At 44.5% G+C, this 17,962-nt stretch overlaps 1 protein-coding gene across 11 annotated transcripts in view; it reads right to left on the reverse strand.

Moving 5' to 3' along the window:
• The window catches only part of tcf7l2 (transcription factor 7 like 2), a 95,036-nt gene extending 78,635 nt beyond the window's left edge, over window positions 1-16,401 (reverse strand). For all 11 annotated transcript variants that reach the window (XM_083994267.1, XM_083994258.1, XM_083994266.1 and 8 more), the window contains exons 1-3: window positions 15,780-16,401; window positions 15,504-15,570; window positions 15,175-15,299 (exon numbers count right to left, since the gene is read on the reverse strand). In XM_083994267.1, the coding sequence (XP_083850393.1) occupies window positions 15,175-15,299; window positions 15,504-15,570; window positions 15,780-15,968 (381 nt within the window). In that variant the 5' untranslated portion in view covers window positions 15,969-16,401. The remainder of the gene's footprint in view (window positions 1-15,174; window positions 15,300-15,503; window positions 15,571-15,779) is intronic.
• Between the last annotated feature and the right edge of the window lie 1,561 nt (window positions 16,402-17,962).

Raw genomic sequence — 17,962 nt, forward strand, 5'->3', positions numbered from 1 at the left:
AATAAAAAAATCCCCCGAAAAAAAAAACCGGCAAGTGTGAGCGGACTCGTCTCAGCATCCAGCCCTGTTGATGCCTCACTCATCATTTCTCAGCTCCTCCTGCCAATGGCTTCTGTGAACAATTAGAGGTCGACTTTCCCAGCGCTTCAGACCACAGCATCTCAATCTCTGGCCAGGGGGAGCTCCAACAGCCGAGCTCGCCGGCCAAGGAACAAGATTCTCTTCAAAGTTCATACCCAGGTTTGGCTATTTATTCATCGCTGACTGTTAGTGAGGAATCTCTCGGCCTGTTTATGATTTAACACGACCGCAGAGCTAAATAACAGCAAATTAACTGTGCTGACTGGCCTCATTAATGTCAGGCATGAAATGATTTGAGTGAGATCACTTGTGAATGTGCGAGGCCTACCACTAATGTTAACGCAGCTATCAAAACTTGGATCTTGAACATGTTTGACCTGCATGACTGTAAATTTTGCAGCTTGTTGGAGCAACTTGGCACTTCGGCTACATCATTTCTTCGAGCACCAATAGGTGTCGTATCGAAAACCGCAACTTGTCAGGATGCCATGTAAAACAAAAAATTTAACTACCTAAAAGTACAGCTCAAGCGAACGTTTGCTTCTAAATTTACCTATGCAGAGGAGATTGAAGAAGATTAACAGGTTGGTTCAAGGGCTTCAGGAAAAAAACATTTGTCCGACTCCCACCGGTGGCCGTAATAAGACTGGCAGCTCGCCACTAACTGGGAACAGTTGTGTTGAGAGGCACGTCTACTGGTGTAAAACGATCTGTGGGCGCATATAGAAAACTTCCATCCATTTTTTTTTCTTTTTCTGAGTCAGGGTGAGGAATTCCAGTGGCCTTATAGACGGCAGCCAGCAGTTGTTCTCCCATGAGGGTGGGCAAAAGCATCTGGGAAGAAGGGGAGCAGGCGGATTCAGGAGATGATGAGGACTAGATCTACATATTTATGGCGCAGGATTTTCAGATTGCGGGATTCAAGACGTTATCCCAGAAGGCGAGTGTAGAAAATGAGAAGACGGGGTCCGTGGAACTTCCCCTGGAAGGCTCAGAGGACTTACAGTAATGGCTCCCAGGCACATCCACAGCCCCGCTATCCTGAGAGGACGGGGGAGGTTTCCTGTTCAACTTTCCAGTTGTGCCATTGCTCTGCTCTCTGTGAGAGAGAAGCTGCTCTGCTGTTTAATAGCACAATGTTCACAGCATTTTAGACAGAGGCATAAAAAAAAAACATGAACAGAGGAGGTCTGAAGGGGGATTTTCACATGAAAGTTGAGTTGCTCTGCGTTTCTAAGACAATACCGGGTAAACAACAACAAACTTTTTGAATTGAAAACGAAAATGAGGCAAAACAGAGCGCTGATAGCCTGAACCGAGGTCAAACCAAGACTGAATCAAAACTCCACAAAGCATCTTTGAGTTTCCGTTTCATAACCAGGCAACACTCCGGGCTATTACATGCTGCCTTGTGGTTCCTGGTGTTCACTAACTCATGACCAATCTCACGTCTGCAATGATGTAATCCTAGTATGCGTGCAAATCTGTTGCCTATCTCTCCCAATTCAAAACATTACGGAGGCAGCAGCTGCCCATCGCCTGCTTTTTTTTTTTTTTTTTTTCAGTGCTTATGTCCAGTTGAAAAACATAACAACGGATCAGCTGGACTTCAGATGTTTGAAAATGTCTTGATTCTTTTTGATCGCACTTAAAACCAGAGCAAAATCACACAAGAAACTTCACATGTCAAAGTTTATTTCAGACCACAACACAGAGGTGCAAAGAAAAGTGTGTGAGGGTGCAGAAGGTGCATGCACAGGTGCATACGGCATGTTTGAGGCCTTATGCTGCCCATTTAATCCACACACACACACACACACACCCCACCCCCACGGCAGGGAATTCTAGCTGATGCTTTCTCCCAATGGCCCACACTTGACCGAGGGCCTTGCACTCTCTCCCCCCAGCTGCTGTATGGCAGGCATGGGCGGCAGCGCTGGCACCTGTCTTTGACAAGCCTCGGCATTCACACTGACTCTGGTTTCCTGAGGCCGGTTGCCTGGCAGTCAGGTGACAAATGCTAACACACACTGTCTCCGAACGGCAGACGGCAAACACGCCGCATGCACACCGGCAATCCCAGATCTACTGAACCGAGAGGCACTTAAGTATGATCCGACCACTTAAAAAGCATCGGCGTCATAGTGAGAGAGGTCTTAGCCTCTCATGTCTCTCTCCGTCTGATAGCAAACCCTGCCCTGATTCAGGCTGTGGCTTGGAGCTGTAAACCAAAGCTTCCCTCAACGCCTCTCACCAGCCCGGCTATGCTCTAACCACTGTTTTTGCATACCGCTCGGCTTGTGTAACCGTCGAGTGGTTTTCTTTCGCCCCAGCGAGACAATGGCTGTGTAACAGACTAAGCAGAGCGAAGCCATCTAATGTCGCTTCGCCTTTCAAGAGTTGACAAACACAAATCAGCCCCAACGCGAGACGAGAAATGCAGACAGAGGGAGGCGTGAGGCAACCGGAGACTTTTCATGATAACAAAATAAAAAAATGAAACGTAGGTGAGACTGAGGCGAAGGCAGCCCGGGCCTAAAGCAAACATTTCTAAGGTGAACCACTTAGTGTGCTTGCTCACAGTAAACCACACTAATTATAAGTCAATTTGAAACTCCCCTGGGGTCATAGAGTATCAAAGTCAAACTGGGTCAGAGGAAATTTTAACACCATTAACATCAAATCCTACGGAAACATTATATTTGTTTTTTTTTAATTCAGCTTTCTCTTCTGTGTATTATCTTTCTCTCACTTCTAATTACATAGAAATTAAAATGTTTGTTAAAACACTTCATGACAGATTGACACTAGAACCAGACATTAGGTCTGAGCTCTCACAGCACTGAATGACAGTGACTGGTCTCAGCACGGCCGCAATTGCTGCTTTAAAAAAAAAGAGAAAAAAAAAGAAATGGCAGTCATTTAACTCGAAGGATGTGGAGAGTTTAGGGGGGCGAGGAGGGGGGGCAGAGCCAGATTGAGCTCTCAGTACAGCAAAGCATGCTGGTACTCACTCTGTCGCCCAGCGGACCACAGCCACGTTTCTCCCCACCTCATTTGCAAAGCAATCCTGCTCCTCTGCCACTCGGTGCACTCAGTGCATCTTTTTGTCATTTCCACGTCCAGGCTCCATTTGTTTTGTCCACTGAGACAAGGGAGGGAGGGTGGGGGGGTGAAGTGTGTGTGTGTGTGGGGGGAGTGGGTGGGGGGGTAAGGAACCAGGTCTCAAGGAGACAGCCATGCAACCAAAGAGCAACTTCACATGCAGCCCCCCTCCCCTCCCCAAAAAACAACACACACCCGACCCACTGAGCCAACACTCCCCCCCCACGCCTGACTAATGTGCCCTGACACTCGTACATCACCCGTAAATTGGCCAAATGAATTAACCACGGCCCCTGCTTAGCTTTACGGGCTTTAAATGGATTTTCTCCTCTCCAGGTCTGCCCAATAATTGCATTTATCCATCTTGTTGAAGCCAGGTTTACACACTTACCAAGATCATGCCAATCCCCCGGATGCGTTTTCCGCTCCGGTGGCTGAGAGTGTGAGAGATTTGTCATCGAATCATAACAGGTAATTCAAACAACAATTAGTTTGACGACTCCGCCGTACGTCAATGTCTGACTCTGGCTCCTCGTTGGGCAGGACCCGGGTTAGAGCCATGAGGTGCCGTCTATCTCTTCATCTGTCTATATATCTCTTTGCCCTTCCCTCAGTGTGATAAATTGAGCCTTGTAATACTTTTTTATCTATCATCCAAGCCTCCAGGTTAAAACAGCAAACACCCACAGTGGGGAAGGGAGTAGTGGCTGGGAGTCTTCATTGTCCACACAGACAGAGAGCAGAGGCCGGGCGAAGGCAGAGCTGTGAACACCAGCATCAGTGGGGGTCATCTCCACACTTGTGAATGTTTGAACAGAAGTGCATTAGACACTGGGGGGGCCCAAAGGACAATTCAGCTATGTAAACATGCAGCAACTTCCTTCCCTCCGCTCCTCCAGGCCTGCACTGAGACAAGCCACTGTTTAAACAGCACACACAGCATTCCTGTGCCTGGGCCCCGGCCAGCTGCTGCATCCTCACTGCAGGCCTGCTCGCCCGCCTGAGCAGAGACAGATACAGGGCCATACGACAGCAAGGGTCATCCACAAACGCACAAAGGGCTTTTATAGACATGCAAAAACTGGACTCGTCGTCTACTAGAAACGCTCCAGAGCTACTCAAAACGCCGGCTGACCTCCCACGGAATAGAGATTAGCTGAAATCATCACATTGCTACTATGAAACCTTAACAACTTTTGACGCCACCTGTAATGACGAAGCTGGAATTTTTATCTTTATTGATATTTGAAATATGCAAAGTGTGGCAGCCTATAAAGATACAGGCAGGCAGTAAAGAGGAGATAAAGATCCCCCCCCCCCCCTGGTTCTAAAGGACACAGTGACGTGCATCACATGACACAAAGGCCAACCCTGCTCACCCATGCCAACCTGTTATCTCAGCTTTCATTACGGCCAAACAGGTTTCACGGTTAATAACTGAGACCTTTGGCTCACATGCCATGGGGTAGTAAAGAAAATAACCATCGCGTAATAAAGTCATAAAGAGTCAAAAAATGTTTACAGCACGTTCTGCATGCAGATACATCACAACACTTCAGCTGTGTTACTCCTGCTGAGAGATGTTATGATGCTTGTCACAAGCCCAGACTGTATAATATACATCAGCCTGGAAGAATTTCAGACTGTGTTTACGCATATATAACCAAGACGTTTAAATGCAGTCTTCACTAAAGTCCCAGGCCAGCGTCTCCTTATGGGATTATCCACCAAAACACAAACGTTGACATTTTCTAGTCTTAATTTTGGACTTTGACGGTTTTGTTCCACTTAAGCGGCCTCCAAACCAAAAAAGAAATTCAATCTCCTGCTCACACAGTTATTGAGACGGGACAGCCACAGGGGAACCGTTCTGGGTCAAGACCCGTCATTAGAAAAACAACCAGGATGTGGGTGCGATGATCGTCCTCGCGGCGCTCCCGTCGCCAAAGTGTGTAAATTTAAGTGCGGGAACATTTGGCAGCGCTGACCTACGTTTAATATTTAACACGGACTTCCACTAAATCTGCTGTCAATCTGAGCTGCTTTTATTATTAGGACTCCAACAATCATTAGCCTCCATCCGGTGTGGATGCCTCGGCAACGACCGACTCCATCAGAGCCGCCAGTGACGGTGAACTGAAGGTCATTATGTCAATCAAACAGTAATTTCAGGGTGACTGGATTGCATTGTTTTTTGCCTCGACAGCGCCGCGTTCACTCTCGCCCCCCCCACCCCATCCGTTTGTCTGCCAAGTCATTTGGTTCCTCTCCGTCTTGTCTGTCCATCAGTGTGTCCCCACTGGCTTAATGGCGAAGGCCACTCATCTCGCGTCGGGACAGTTGTTTAAACAAGACACTCCATTCACTCCGAGCTCTCGAGGGAGATAGGCAATTGACGATTCACTCAGTGCCGTGAGTCAATTTGTTCACTTTTGGAATTGACCCCGAACGCTGCTGACGCACCGGCCTCTCACTGGAGTGGAATGAATACGTAATACTGAGGAGTGGTGGAGGGCGTGGAAGGGAGTTTTAAAGAAAAACCCTTTAAACATGTTAAAATAATGTCCGTACATATGTTTTCAGTTTTCAGTTTTCAGAGCTACGCATCAAGAGAGCAGTTAAAAATCCATTTTTGGGGGAAGGTAGAGAAGAAAAACAAACATAATCTGAAAGGCGACCCCGAATGTAATGCATTTAACATACTGTATATAAAAAAAAAAACATACAGTCCATAAACTAATAATGTGAGACAGAAAATAGAAATTACATAACAATCTAGTTAAATTTGCACCAGAAATCACATTGCTTGATGCAGTCATTCTGGAGCCAAACGCACACTTAGTGCACTCACAAAACACACAGCATTACCTGCACAATAGTTGGCAATCCAGCTCTCACGTGCTAGGCGTAGGCCATGTGTGGATGTGACAAGCTGTTCACATGAAATGTTATCTAGTGCTGTACACAAGTTGACAGCTGCCTCTTTACAAGAGGCGTATTATTATTGTGTGTAAATAGGTTTCTAACAGCTGGTTAAAGAGCTAACACGGGAATTTACTCTTAATCTGTCTTCCACTGGAATTGGTTCATCAACTTAAGAAAAGACGAAAAAAAAAAAAGGAAAAGAATCTAATACAGTTCCACACAGCGAGTCAGGGTAAAGGGGGTTACATTTTATTAGCCTTGTGCATTTCTAAGTAAATCTCGCCAACATTTTTTTTTCTCCCCCTCCAAATCCTACCATAATCCGCAGATTAGCAGATGAATGTATTTCTGCTTGCACTCTGAAAACTCCCTCACCTTTTGCAACGCGGCTACGAATCCGCCACCTTTAAAAAACGACAAAACAAGCGGACGATCACCTCATTAGTGGACACGCTCCGCTTCCCAAACACACACACACACACAGACACAAACGCACACACATACAGGCGCACATAATCGCAACACACTCCTTGGAGATTATCCCGCCACAATTAAAAAGTTTAATTAGTAGATTAAAAATACATCGACTGGAGTTTTATCACCTTAAACTCCTCCATTATGTGTTTAGCTCACACAAAGTGCCTCCTTCCCATCTGAGCCATTTTGAACAGATTATCTGCATACAGATTTTCCCTTGACTGCATTAAGACTGGAGATAGAGAGTGAGGAGCGAAAAAACAAGAGCGCTGAGGAACACCATCTGCATAATATACTGCATGCAGCTGAGCAAAGTTGGAGACTTGCACAGAGTTTGACATTATTTATGTTGCAATAAGAATCACGCCGCAGAATATGGGAGCTCAAACTATATCACAACATACAGGTAATAAGAGGTATCTGTTTTCATTTCATGTTGAAAATGAAATTAGCCTGTGTATTTTCTATCTGTGCTCTGTGAGTATTTATGGACCAGAGGGGAAAGAAGCAAAAAAAATAAAAATGGGGGGGGGGAAAAAAAACTATTTTAAAAACATATTTGAACGAATGAGATTCTTCCTCTGCGGTGCGTTCCAGAGCATTCTACCACATCCATAAAAGGCTGGCGTACCACAGGTGTTCACTGCACACTGGCACGGCTAGTCATTATCTAGCCCGACATGATCATTAAGAGCTGTGATGGCAGTGTGGCACCTCCTCCCTGTGCACACACACACACACACACACACACATACACACACAAGCTGGGGGGGAAAACTCAAGCACTCCCTATCAGTCGTTGTAAAAAAAAAAAAAAAAAAAAAGGGGTGAGAGGGGAAGCTCCTTTCTCAACGAAAAGCATGTCAGCGCCGGTGCACTTTGACCCTTCCCAAACACACTCCAACAATCCAAACAGAAGGCCGGCACCGCCAGGATTCCTCCGGCGGCGTCACAGCGGCCCTCACACACTCTCACCCTCTCACTCTCGCAGCTTTTAAGGCAAATCTCTCCTGATGAGGAGGACGAGGGGTGGGAAGCACGGAGGGGCTAATGTGGAGGAGTGGGAAGGAAGTGAGGAAGGAAGGGGAAGAGGAAGGGAAAAGGAAAGAGGGAAGGAGGGGAGGGAGGGAGCTCAGAAGCAGAAACCTTACCACACACATGAACATATTGCCTGCTCGTCAAAGCGTGGCTAAAAACTGAAAGTTGCCCGCTCCAATCTGTGCTCCCCCTCACTGGCTCGGGCCATACGTTGTTTCTTTTTTTTTTTTTTTTTTTTAAACGGGAAGATAAATGTGAAGCCTAGGGGCAACTATTGTTTGGACATCTAACCAGGAACTGTCGCTGCTCTCATTGCCCTGGCATTAACAGCAATTATGCGCTCTATTCAGAAGGCTTTTGTGTGTGCGACCCCCTCCACCACCACCCCCCACCCCGCCCGCTGTCACCCCTCCGTCCCCCTCCGCTCACTCACTCACTCACTCACACACACACGCACAGAGTCCTAACACACATTTCCCGCTTTTCTCTCTGCTCCCCCCTCCTCCCTCCTCCCTCCTGCCCCGTGCTTTTCCTCCCACTCGGGCTACAGCTACTGGTGAACTCATTTGGCTACTGGAGCCACTCTGGTCCCATTATGAATGAACTTTCAGAAATATGCACATTCAGGCAAAGGGAAAAGCAGGAGGAAGAAGAGGAAGGAGAAGAAAAAAGCCAAATACATACCACAAGTATTTGTAGAGTGATACCTGAGCTCAAACTATCCTTCATGTTACAGTCTGTGATTTATTTTTTGCACAACTTCATCATGTTCAGTGCACTTTTACAGCAGCACAGGAGAAACTATTTTATTTAACTCTTCAAAACTTTTACTGAAAAAAAAAATATACTATGACACTTTCTGAAAAATACAGATTCTAGTTAACATGTTTTAACACTAGCCTAATCCTAATCCCAGCCCTATAGCCTCCACTTTCATGTCTAAAAGATGCATGAGATCAATAGTCATTCTGACCTTATCTTTCGAGCTGAACGCAGAAAGTCCCAAATCTCCAGCAACCACTTCCAATTACTGCCGTTTTCACTGAGGCTTTATATGAAACTCGTCCATATAAGTTCAGTGTGTTGGCTGCAAAGTGAAAGGAAGCTTCACATTCTACAGAAACCAACACTGTCAACGCGTGTTTTTTTTCATAGCAGAGAGTTAATAGTGGGATGAATGGATCAGCTATGCATGTACTGTCCTTCAAGAAATTGTTGAATTCACGAAGGTCAATGTATTTTGAAAGCGCAACTTACAAAGTTTGGTTTACATTCAAGTTTAAATAAAAACTCTGAAGACTTTTTGTTTGGGATGAGAAACAGAATCGTACAAAACTACTGTAGTATCTAGCTCTGTGCAGATTTTTTTTTTTTTTTTTCGCTGCTTTTGAGATTAAAAGTGAACTTGCCAACAATTCTAGGGAGTTCAAGATGTGCTGTCTACCGAGGAAAAACAGTAAATAAAAATAAAGCGAACACGCTCTGTATACAGATACAAATTTAACTGGTGGCTTCATGCACGCACACACACGCACACACACACACGCACACAGAATAATTTAATTTCCATGTTTTCAGGGAGCCCCAAGCCCTGTGGGCCAGGAGCAGAGCTAGCCTATATTTAACAGATGACAAAAGTTGCATTCCAGATGTACAGTGCTATCTTTGTGTTGAGCTCTATAGACATGCATGTGAGAAAGAGGGAGCGAGGTGGGGTGGTGGTGGTGTGGTGGTGGTGGTGGGGGGGGCTGCGGCTGGGAGAGGATGGGGGTTACACTGGGGGCTGGAGGGGTGGAGGGGTGGAGGGGGGGGGCACCAGTGCACAGCTGCTAAACTAATGCCTTTTTTTTTTCTCTTTTGCTCAGACACAGAAAAGCAGAGTGTGGTGGCTCACTGACAGAAACAGGGAAGGATACAGGAGGTAGAAATGGATGCATCCATTCTGAGAATAATTTGTTTTACAAAAAAAAAAAAAAAAAAAAAAATCCAGGCTGTGCTGTGACTTGATGAGTAACAGGCCTAATCTGTTACATTGAAGTCAAAATTAGGCATCAGATTAGCTGTTATTGCATTAAAAACAATGAAGTCAATGATTTAATTAAGAAAAAAAAAAAAAAAAAAAAAAAAAAGGTTCAGCCCCAGAGCAGACTTGACTGCAGCTGAAATGTTAGCTACACCCAAACCCAGCTCACACTGCCACCAGGGAACCACGACTCCCTTCGCACTAGTTAAAAATCTGATTAGAAACACACCCACAAACTGACTGATTTCTTTCTTTTTTTTTCTCCCCTTCGAGCAGAGCGACAGATCGATGGGTGCGTAAGCTCTTGCGCGGCTCAGCCTGCCAACATCATCAGCGTTTGACAATTAATCCCTGCTAGCTGAGAGAGAATAACACACACACACACACACATATATATATATATCTCCTCGGTAAATATTTACTGCACAAATCTTTTTCCATTCATTCAGCAGGCACTAACAAAACCTTACTGTACTCTCCCTCTCCCTTCTCTTTCTGAGTCCCCTCCACCACCACCACCACCACCGCTGCTGCTCCCCCCTCCCCACCCCCCCACCCCTACATCTGCGATTCATTGACTTTACAATTTACCACATGTCGAGATGGGAGAGGTCGAGCCTCCATCTGAATCACGGCACAAATATGCGAGTGATTTATTGTTTTAAAAACCCTGGGCCGATTTAGTGCAACTCCACTTTTCCTGAGCATTACTCCTATTGGCAGACCATGAACAATTACAGTTCGGACTAATTAAGCTCCGAGAATGTGCTGTGCACCGCTAATGTCTAGCAGGCCTCAATTTTAGTTTAATGGTGCCAAACTTTGCTTCCCAGTCCCCCCCCCCACCATCACCACCACCACCACCACCACCACCTCCCCTCCTCTTTCTCTAACTTAACTCCTCAAATCCAAAGCAGATTGTACTTTTTATGACTGTTTATTGAGTCGAAGAAAAAAATAAGGACCTTTTCTTTCCCCCTCTCCTAGCATAGGATGAGAGAAACAGCAGAGCGAGAGAGAGAGAGAGAGGAAGAGAGGGAGCACAAAAAGAAGTAGTGGGAGGGAGAGAGAGAGAGAGAGGGAGCGCAGGAGCTGCTTCCGCCATACTTTGTAAACAAAAGTGATTTGCAAGACAAAAGGAGCGCAACCTTCCAACTAAATTCAGAGTGCATTTTGCGGCTAGAGGCACAAAATGCGGCCGCGTCGTGCCTGGAAACCCCCCACGGACACCAATTAGGCCCTATTAACATGTAAAGCCAATTTGATAAGGTGTAGGCCCTATCCCTTAAATCCGTATTAAACTATCTTTCCTCTTGTCACAGCCAAAAATCCATTTGCAGCAGCCGAACACACATAATCCATATGATATACCATTGTTATGCTTATGCTGCTGCCATGTTAAGGGAAGATACTGTCTCTGTCTGTGTCAATTGTAACAGATAAGGCCCGAGCAGTGTGTGTGCACACGAGCACAAAGGATGTAGTGTTGCATTCGTTTCTGCATGTTCATTACAATAATCTGAGCAGAAAATCCCTCCATTATTTCTTCTTAAAATGAAAAACGATAAAGGAAGGAGTCAGCCCTGTGTGAAAGTGGATTTAAAAAAAAAAAAAAAAAAAAAGGAAAAAGGAAAGAAAAAAAAAAAAAGGTGAGTCTGCGGCAACATGAGCGATCCTCGCCACGACAACACAACTGAGACAAAGAGGGAAAAGGGGAGAAAAGCTATTGTTTCAACCACACAAAGCCTTTGCACCGTCTTGTAGAGGAATCGCCACAGGTTCTGAGAGCATCTTTTTTCACTCTAAACACAGCGGTGGATGCTTGGTGTTGCATTTGCACACACACACACACACCCTCCTCCTCCTCCCTTTGCCCCCCCACCATACACACACACACACACACTTTCTTGTTCTTTTTTAAACTACTCGTAATTATACATCGAAACTCAAAACCTCCGCCAAAAGTCTCCAGGCCTGGAGAATTATGGGGCCAGGGGTGGCGTCAAATATCTTAACATTCATAAGTCCGAGAGGCAGTAAATAAAGCCAGTGGATTTACGGCCCTGCAGCCCCCGATGCAGGAGAGCTGGCCGCCCAGATCCCGTCCTCCCCTCCCCTCAGCCTCTGTGTCTCCAGACCTGTTGAGGTGTGATGTTAGCCCACAGCACCGGAGTTAACCCACCGCCTTTTTTCCACAAGCCCCGTGTTAGCATCGGCAGGAAACAAAAGGAAGACAGAGAGAGGAAGGGAGGTAGAGAGAGCAAAAAGGGAACAGGAGGGAAGAAGGGAAGGAGGGGAGGGGGGGATGGAGGGGTGGAGGGGGGGAGAAAGTGAAAGGAGACAGAAAACCAGGGTGAACTGGCCAGGCCACTTCTCCAATTCAACCTGCACCCAGTGATCCAGCAGGCCTTTGTGTGAGGTTTAGGGAGGAGGGAGACGGCAGGGAGAGGAGAGGAGAGGAGAGGAGAGGAGAGGAGAGGAGAGGAGAGGAGAGGAGAGGAGAGGAGAGGAGAGGAGAGGAGAGGAGGAGACAAGGGCAAGAGGTGCTTTTAAAGCCCGGGCACAGCGTCATGTCAAATTGCTAAATGATACTAAATTGTGAGCCTCCTTGGACTTAGGTGGTAGGAAAAACAAATTCTCACTGGTTATGGCTCCCAGAGGTTAGACAAATTATGATAACCGCCACATGCAGGAATCCCCCCCCCCCCACCCCCTCCTCCTTCCTCAAGTCATGCAAAAATAAGAAATCACTGAAACAAGGTAACATGTCCAAACAGACCAAGATCAATGCCAAACGGGTTAAATAAAATCAAAATTGATCTGAATTTCACCCTGCAAAAAAAAAACTGATAATTTTCCTACACAGAAATGTGAAAAAAATATATAATTTTAAAATCATTGATATGAAAATAGAAAAAAAAAAAGGTTTGATGCCGAAATCCACATCCTGAGAATTCTATCACAGCATCGTCCAGAGCACGAGGAGCAGGAGGAGAGAAAATGAAGGGAAAAGCAGCGAGAATCAAAGCCTTTCATGACAAGACAGAGAAAGTCTCATTCCAATAATACTCTGCAGTCATATTCACTGCCTCTCGTGACATGTTAGGGAGCAAGACAGCTAATCAATGTCCAGGTGAATTATTTATGCCTGCTTTAAGTCTAATACATTTATATAACAGCGACCGCTGACTTCAAAGCTGTAATGGCTGGACACACAGGGCGCTGCAGACAGTGGGGGCCGAGGCTATACAGTACGAAGACCACTGCACGCTGAAAACCATGTTCATCTCCAGACACTGCTCAGGTACATGTGTGAATTCACATGGAATAAATCTGGCCTGCTTTATTACTAATGAAGCCCCTCAGCTGTCGCCATTACATGTGTTATATGTGTAATGACTTCATCTAGAATGGAGGGAAAGTTGCGTTGGGAAGGAGCTTCACAACAGGTAACAAATCAGGAAACGTGCATTTAAAAAAACAAAAATAAGATCATTCCATGTGTGAAATATGCCTGAAAATAGTGGGATTAAGAGAGCAAAGGTCAACGCCGTCTCGCCGCAGCATCCTCCAGCCACACTACACAATTTACTGCCCCCCCACCCACCCCACACCCCACCACCAACTGCTGCATTGAGCACAGTGAAGTGAGCGCTCCGCGGATACAGTGCTGGTATACAGCCACAAAGAGAGAGCCTCGGAAACCTCGGCCACTGCAACAAGGAGTCGCTTCAGTTTAAAATCATGTGTGTTGAGTGTGAATGTGTGTTTGTGTCAGTAATGATGAGAATAATGAGTGACTAATTCCACGCACCAGCCGGAAGCGTTAACGAGGCCGAGGCTGAGTAAGAGGGAAGGAATGGCAAAACGTTCTCATAAGTGCATATGCCAAGAATGATAAAATCTTTTTTAACTATTAAGACACACACATACACACACACACATATAAGCAGCAAAATAAATAAATAAATAAAAGAATTTAATGCAAAAAAAATGTTGAACTCAATAGCAGAAACACAAAAGAAGGCATTATGTGTCAGATGTGCATTTATTTTCAAGGTGTGCACAGCGCACAAAAAAAAAATTGAGGTAACAAAATATCAGTTTCGTTAGGTAGAGCTGAGGTGGTGTGTGTGTGTGTGTATATGTGTGTGTGTGTGTGTGGGGGGGTGTTGGCGGCAGTGGAGGGGGTGGAGGGGGTCATATTTCCTAATGCCTGGTCTTTGCCTTAACCTTGTAAAATGAGATGACAGGTCCTAAAGCGCAGACTTGTAATTGCAATCGTTTAAAATAGGGGGGCAAAGGAAGAGGAAGAAAAAAAAAAAAAAACACCCATGGTTAAAAAAAATTATGCCGCTTAAGGACTGCTATTGCCCAGTGGGACCAGTGAGGTGCTGAGCAAATGAGTAAGTGTGCATAATTACAGCATGGCTGATTGTGTCTAAATAAATAACATGAATTTATTTATAAATATGGGGTTTGCATGGCACATGCTTTTTTTTTTCTTAAAAAAAAGAAGGGGGCAATAGATTCCTCATTAAAGGCAAAGGTGGTGCACATGCACAGCAGAGCATATTGTGTTTCTATTCAACAAATCACACCTCTTAATAAATCTAAATATACATCAATCAGGAAAAAAAAATATTGTCTGATGTTTTGGAGGGAAGAGGGAGGAGGAGGGGAAGGGGGGGGGGTAAAAAAAAAAAAAAAAGCTGTCAAATTTTAATGCATGCACCTTTCACACAATGTCTTCACACGGTTTGACACATGCAAATCACTTTGGAAAAGCACATTTGCATATTGATTTTTATTTGTGTGTGTTATTTATTTATCTTTTTTTACATTGCTTTACAACTGCTTACAGTGTGTCAGAAAAGCCAGTGCAAAGGTCTGAGTGCTCATGCAGTTTGTGGTAGAAAAAAGGGCATTTTTGATGAGGCTGTGCAAACACAAGCCAATTGCATTATTCAGTGGGTTAAAAACATGCACTTGTTGTGGCCTGCAACACAGCAGACCCTGCATGATAATAATAATAATACTTACATTACCAATAATAATAATAATATTACACAAGAATAATAATTTCACATTGACCATGCATTTAATTTTTTTTTTAAAGTTGCTAACGTATAAATTCAGGTAGCACAGCAGTGTAAAAAAAAAAAAAAAAAATGTCATGTGCACATGACCTGCTATAAAACCATTATGTCCTATTTCATTGCAATGAGTCTTAGCGTTTAGCACGGTTAGCATGCTAGCTGCTGCTGACCATGACAGGCTCACAGGCTGGAGGGAGCTGCAGGCGGACATGCATGCCATTGTACTGTACACTTCACGGGGAGTTGTAAAACTTGGCTCTACGGGATTTTTTTACGTTTTTTTTTTTAATCGGCTGCATTTGTGGGTGACAACACTCCCGTGTCTAACTTGCCTATACGGTGTCCGTGTGTGTGTCAGTCTGTGAGTGCGTGTGTGTGGTGTGGTGTGTGGTGTGTGCACATACAGTTGTAAATAAATGAACTTACTGTGCGTGCTGTTGGAGAAAGTGATCCATTGGGAAGGTAGGGGCTTGTGAGATCGGGGATCATTATAAATGGATAGCCCGGGTACGGTGGGCTCTTGAACAGCCCTCCATCTTGCCTTTTCGCAGCTAACATGGCGGGGGGGAAAAAAGAAGAAAACTTTTTTATAAAGTGGCCTTGGAGAGTTGTTGTTTTTTTTTTTTTAATCCAGAAAAAATGCATTAGAGGGAACAAAGCCGGGAGGGGGGGTTGGGATATCCCCTCCGTCAGACACTTATAATGTCATGGTGCGAAAATAAAAACAAGAGTGGAAGAATAAAGCAGAAACTCACCCTCCTCTAAACTTTCTCTTGTTTTGTCTCTGTAAGTTTCAGATCTAGGCGGAGGCCGTCTTTCCGCCTTGAAATGCAATGAAACACAGGGATTGCGTTAAAGTTAACACAGCGGGGCGACGAGGGCGATAGTTAACTTTCTTTTCAAGTCAATCAGCACAGTGTATAACAAACCTTAGGCCTCTTAAACTTAACACAAACCGGGGGGACGATCGATCCATGCGTGTGTCTGTGTCTCTCTCTTTTTTTTGGTGGTGGTGGTAATCTGTAACTTACCTCTGAATCCGACGAGCTGTTTTGATTCGTTTCCGACTCGTTTACAAGAGAAGATTTGACATCTGCTAAATCCCTTTCTGCCGAGGAGTTCTCCGAAATTTTCTCTTCCTGCTCCCCTTCGTCTTTGAAGGCAATCATTTCATCGTTTGCACCCAGATCGTCCCCTCCACCGCCGTTGAGCTGCGGCATTTTTCCCCGAGCAAGAAGAATTTTTTTTTCTCTTTAAGTCAGGGGGGCAACACACACAAAAAAAAAAAAAAAAAAAGAGAGACAAAGTTTTAAAACCCTTGATCTCGGTGATCTAGAAAGTCCGAGTTTAAGTTTGGGGGTCTGCACTGGCGTTTTCCAAAGCTTCTGGCGGTTGGTACAAAACTAAAAAAGAAGGGAATCTTGGCAGAAAAAGGAAGCCGGAGAAGGAGCCGAGCCGCTCGGATTGAGTGAGTTGAAGTTGGTCGGAGTGGTTTTCAGTTCAAAGGCGGCGCTGATTGACAGATAGAGAGGGATGGAAATAGAGAGAGTCTGGATTCAGGATTATTGACAGGGAGAAACACACAAGAAACTAATGAGATTCAAACAGGGAGGGACTTGAAGTGACGTTTTCATAAATAGGAGGAAAAAAAGAGAGAGAGCGAGGGAGGGAGAGAGAGAGAGAGAGGTGGTGGTGGTGGTGGAAGAGGAGGAGGAGGTGGAGGGAGGAGGAGGAGGAGGGGGAAGAAAGAGAGAGAGAGAAAGAGAAAGAGAGAGAGGCTGGAGGAAGCCGGCGGACGACTGCAGTGAAAAAGCATGTGAGGAGGAAAAAGGCAGTTTGGGAGCAGGACAGTGATGGTAAAATAGGAGGAAGATAGGAGTTGCTTGCAAATGTGGATTAAACGCACATATGGGCGGTCTCCCGGTGAAAGAGAGGAGGAGGAAAACAGAGAGAGAGAGAAAGAGAGAGAGAGAGGGAGAAAAAAAGAGAGGGAAAGAGGGTACTTCCTCAGGCTGTTTGCAACCAGTTTGACTCCACTATTCCCGACCAGTTTGTCACACTGGAGCCAAATTAAGTTCACATTATGGCTAAAATGGAAGTTTTCTATTATTATTATTATTATTTAATTCTTTCGTAACCCATCATTCACACGTAAGACTCTATAACCTACTTTTACATCTGCTTTTTTTTTTTTTTTGCTTATTCTAAATACCAGAGGCCTATCAAAGCAGAATAAAAGCTATTACTCCCTAGCTTGTTTTCCTATTTTATCTGCTTTGTCAGTTCCTTAGATCTATTTTTCATTTTATTAGATAATGTTTCCTCAGATCTATTTTTTGGGATGGAGGGTGTTATTGCATCCTGCTTTCTTGACAGGTGTGATGTCCTCTGGGACTATAACCTGAATTCCTCACTGGCAGCACAGACTGGGCTGTTTTCTTTTTTTATTTTCTTTTTATACTATTTTATTTTTCCTCTCCTCCCTCAGCAGCAGCAGCAGCCAGACTGGACACAAATAACTGATGCAGATTTGGATGCTCCACTTCCATGTTATATTTATATAGAGATTCAACCTTTAAAGGATAAGACAGTGATCATGTGGACTTTATGTGATTGCAGATAATAGGGAAAATGTAAATTTAAATATATAATGACCTCATGAAATTCTAATATACGCTCAATATATATGTTTACAACACCATATTTGATTTACCAAGTTCCAATTAATTAATAATTGATTAATAAAACAGAATGAGGGAGAATATTAAAATGTAAAATAGTTAACAGTGTCCTCTGGGTGGAAATAGGTTAATTGGGGATAAACACAAAATAAACCCCAAAAGAAAAAAAAACTGCCATCGCCTACCTATTTAAAAAAAAAAAAAAAAAAAAAAGGACAGGGAGGGGGGAAATCCTGCAGCCTGCTGAACAAGAGGATTGTGCATGCGTTTTTTTTTTTTTTTTTAATGTGTGTGTGTTTGTGCGCGCACATGTCGATGATGAGCTCAGCAGCGGTGATTCAGTATCCTTATCTCATCATCTCAGGAAAATGCAGTTTGTCTACTACATTTGATGGAGCAATCACAATAAATCCAAAATGAATTTTGAAAACGTAACGGCGAGAAACGGAGCCGAAACATACATCCAGGTGACACTTACACTCTGTTGCAACATGGTTGGCTCCTTTCAAGCTAAATAAATCACCGCAAGATCA

The sequence above is a fragment of the Trachurus trachurus genome (genome assembly GCF_905171665.1).
Source record: "Trachurus trachurus genome assembly, chromosome: 19".
In the NCBI taxonomy this organism is placed as follows: Eukaryota; Metazoa; Chordata; class Actinopteri; order Carangiformes; family Carangidae; genus Trachurus; species Trachurus trachurus.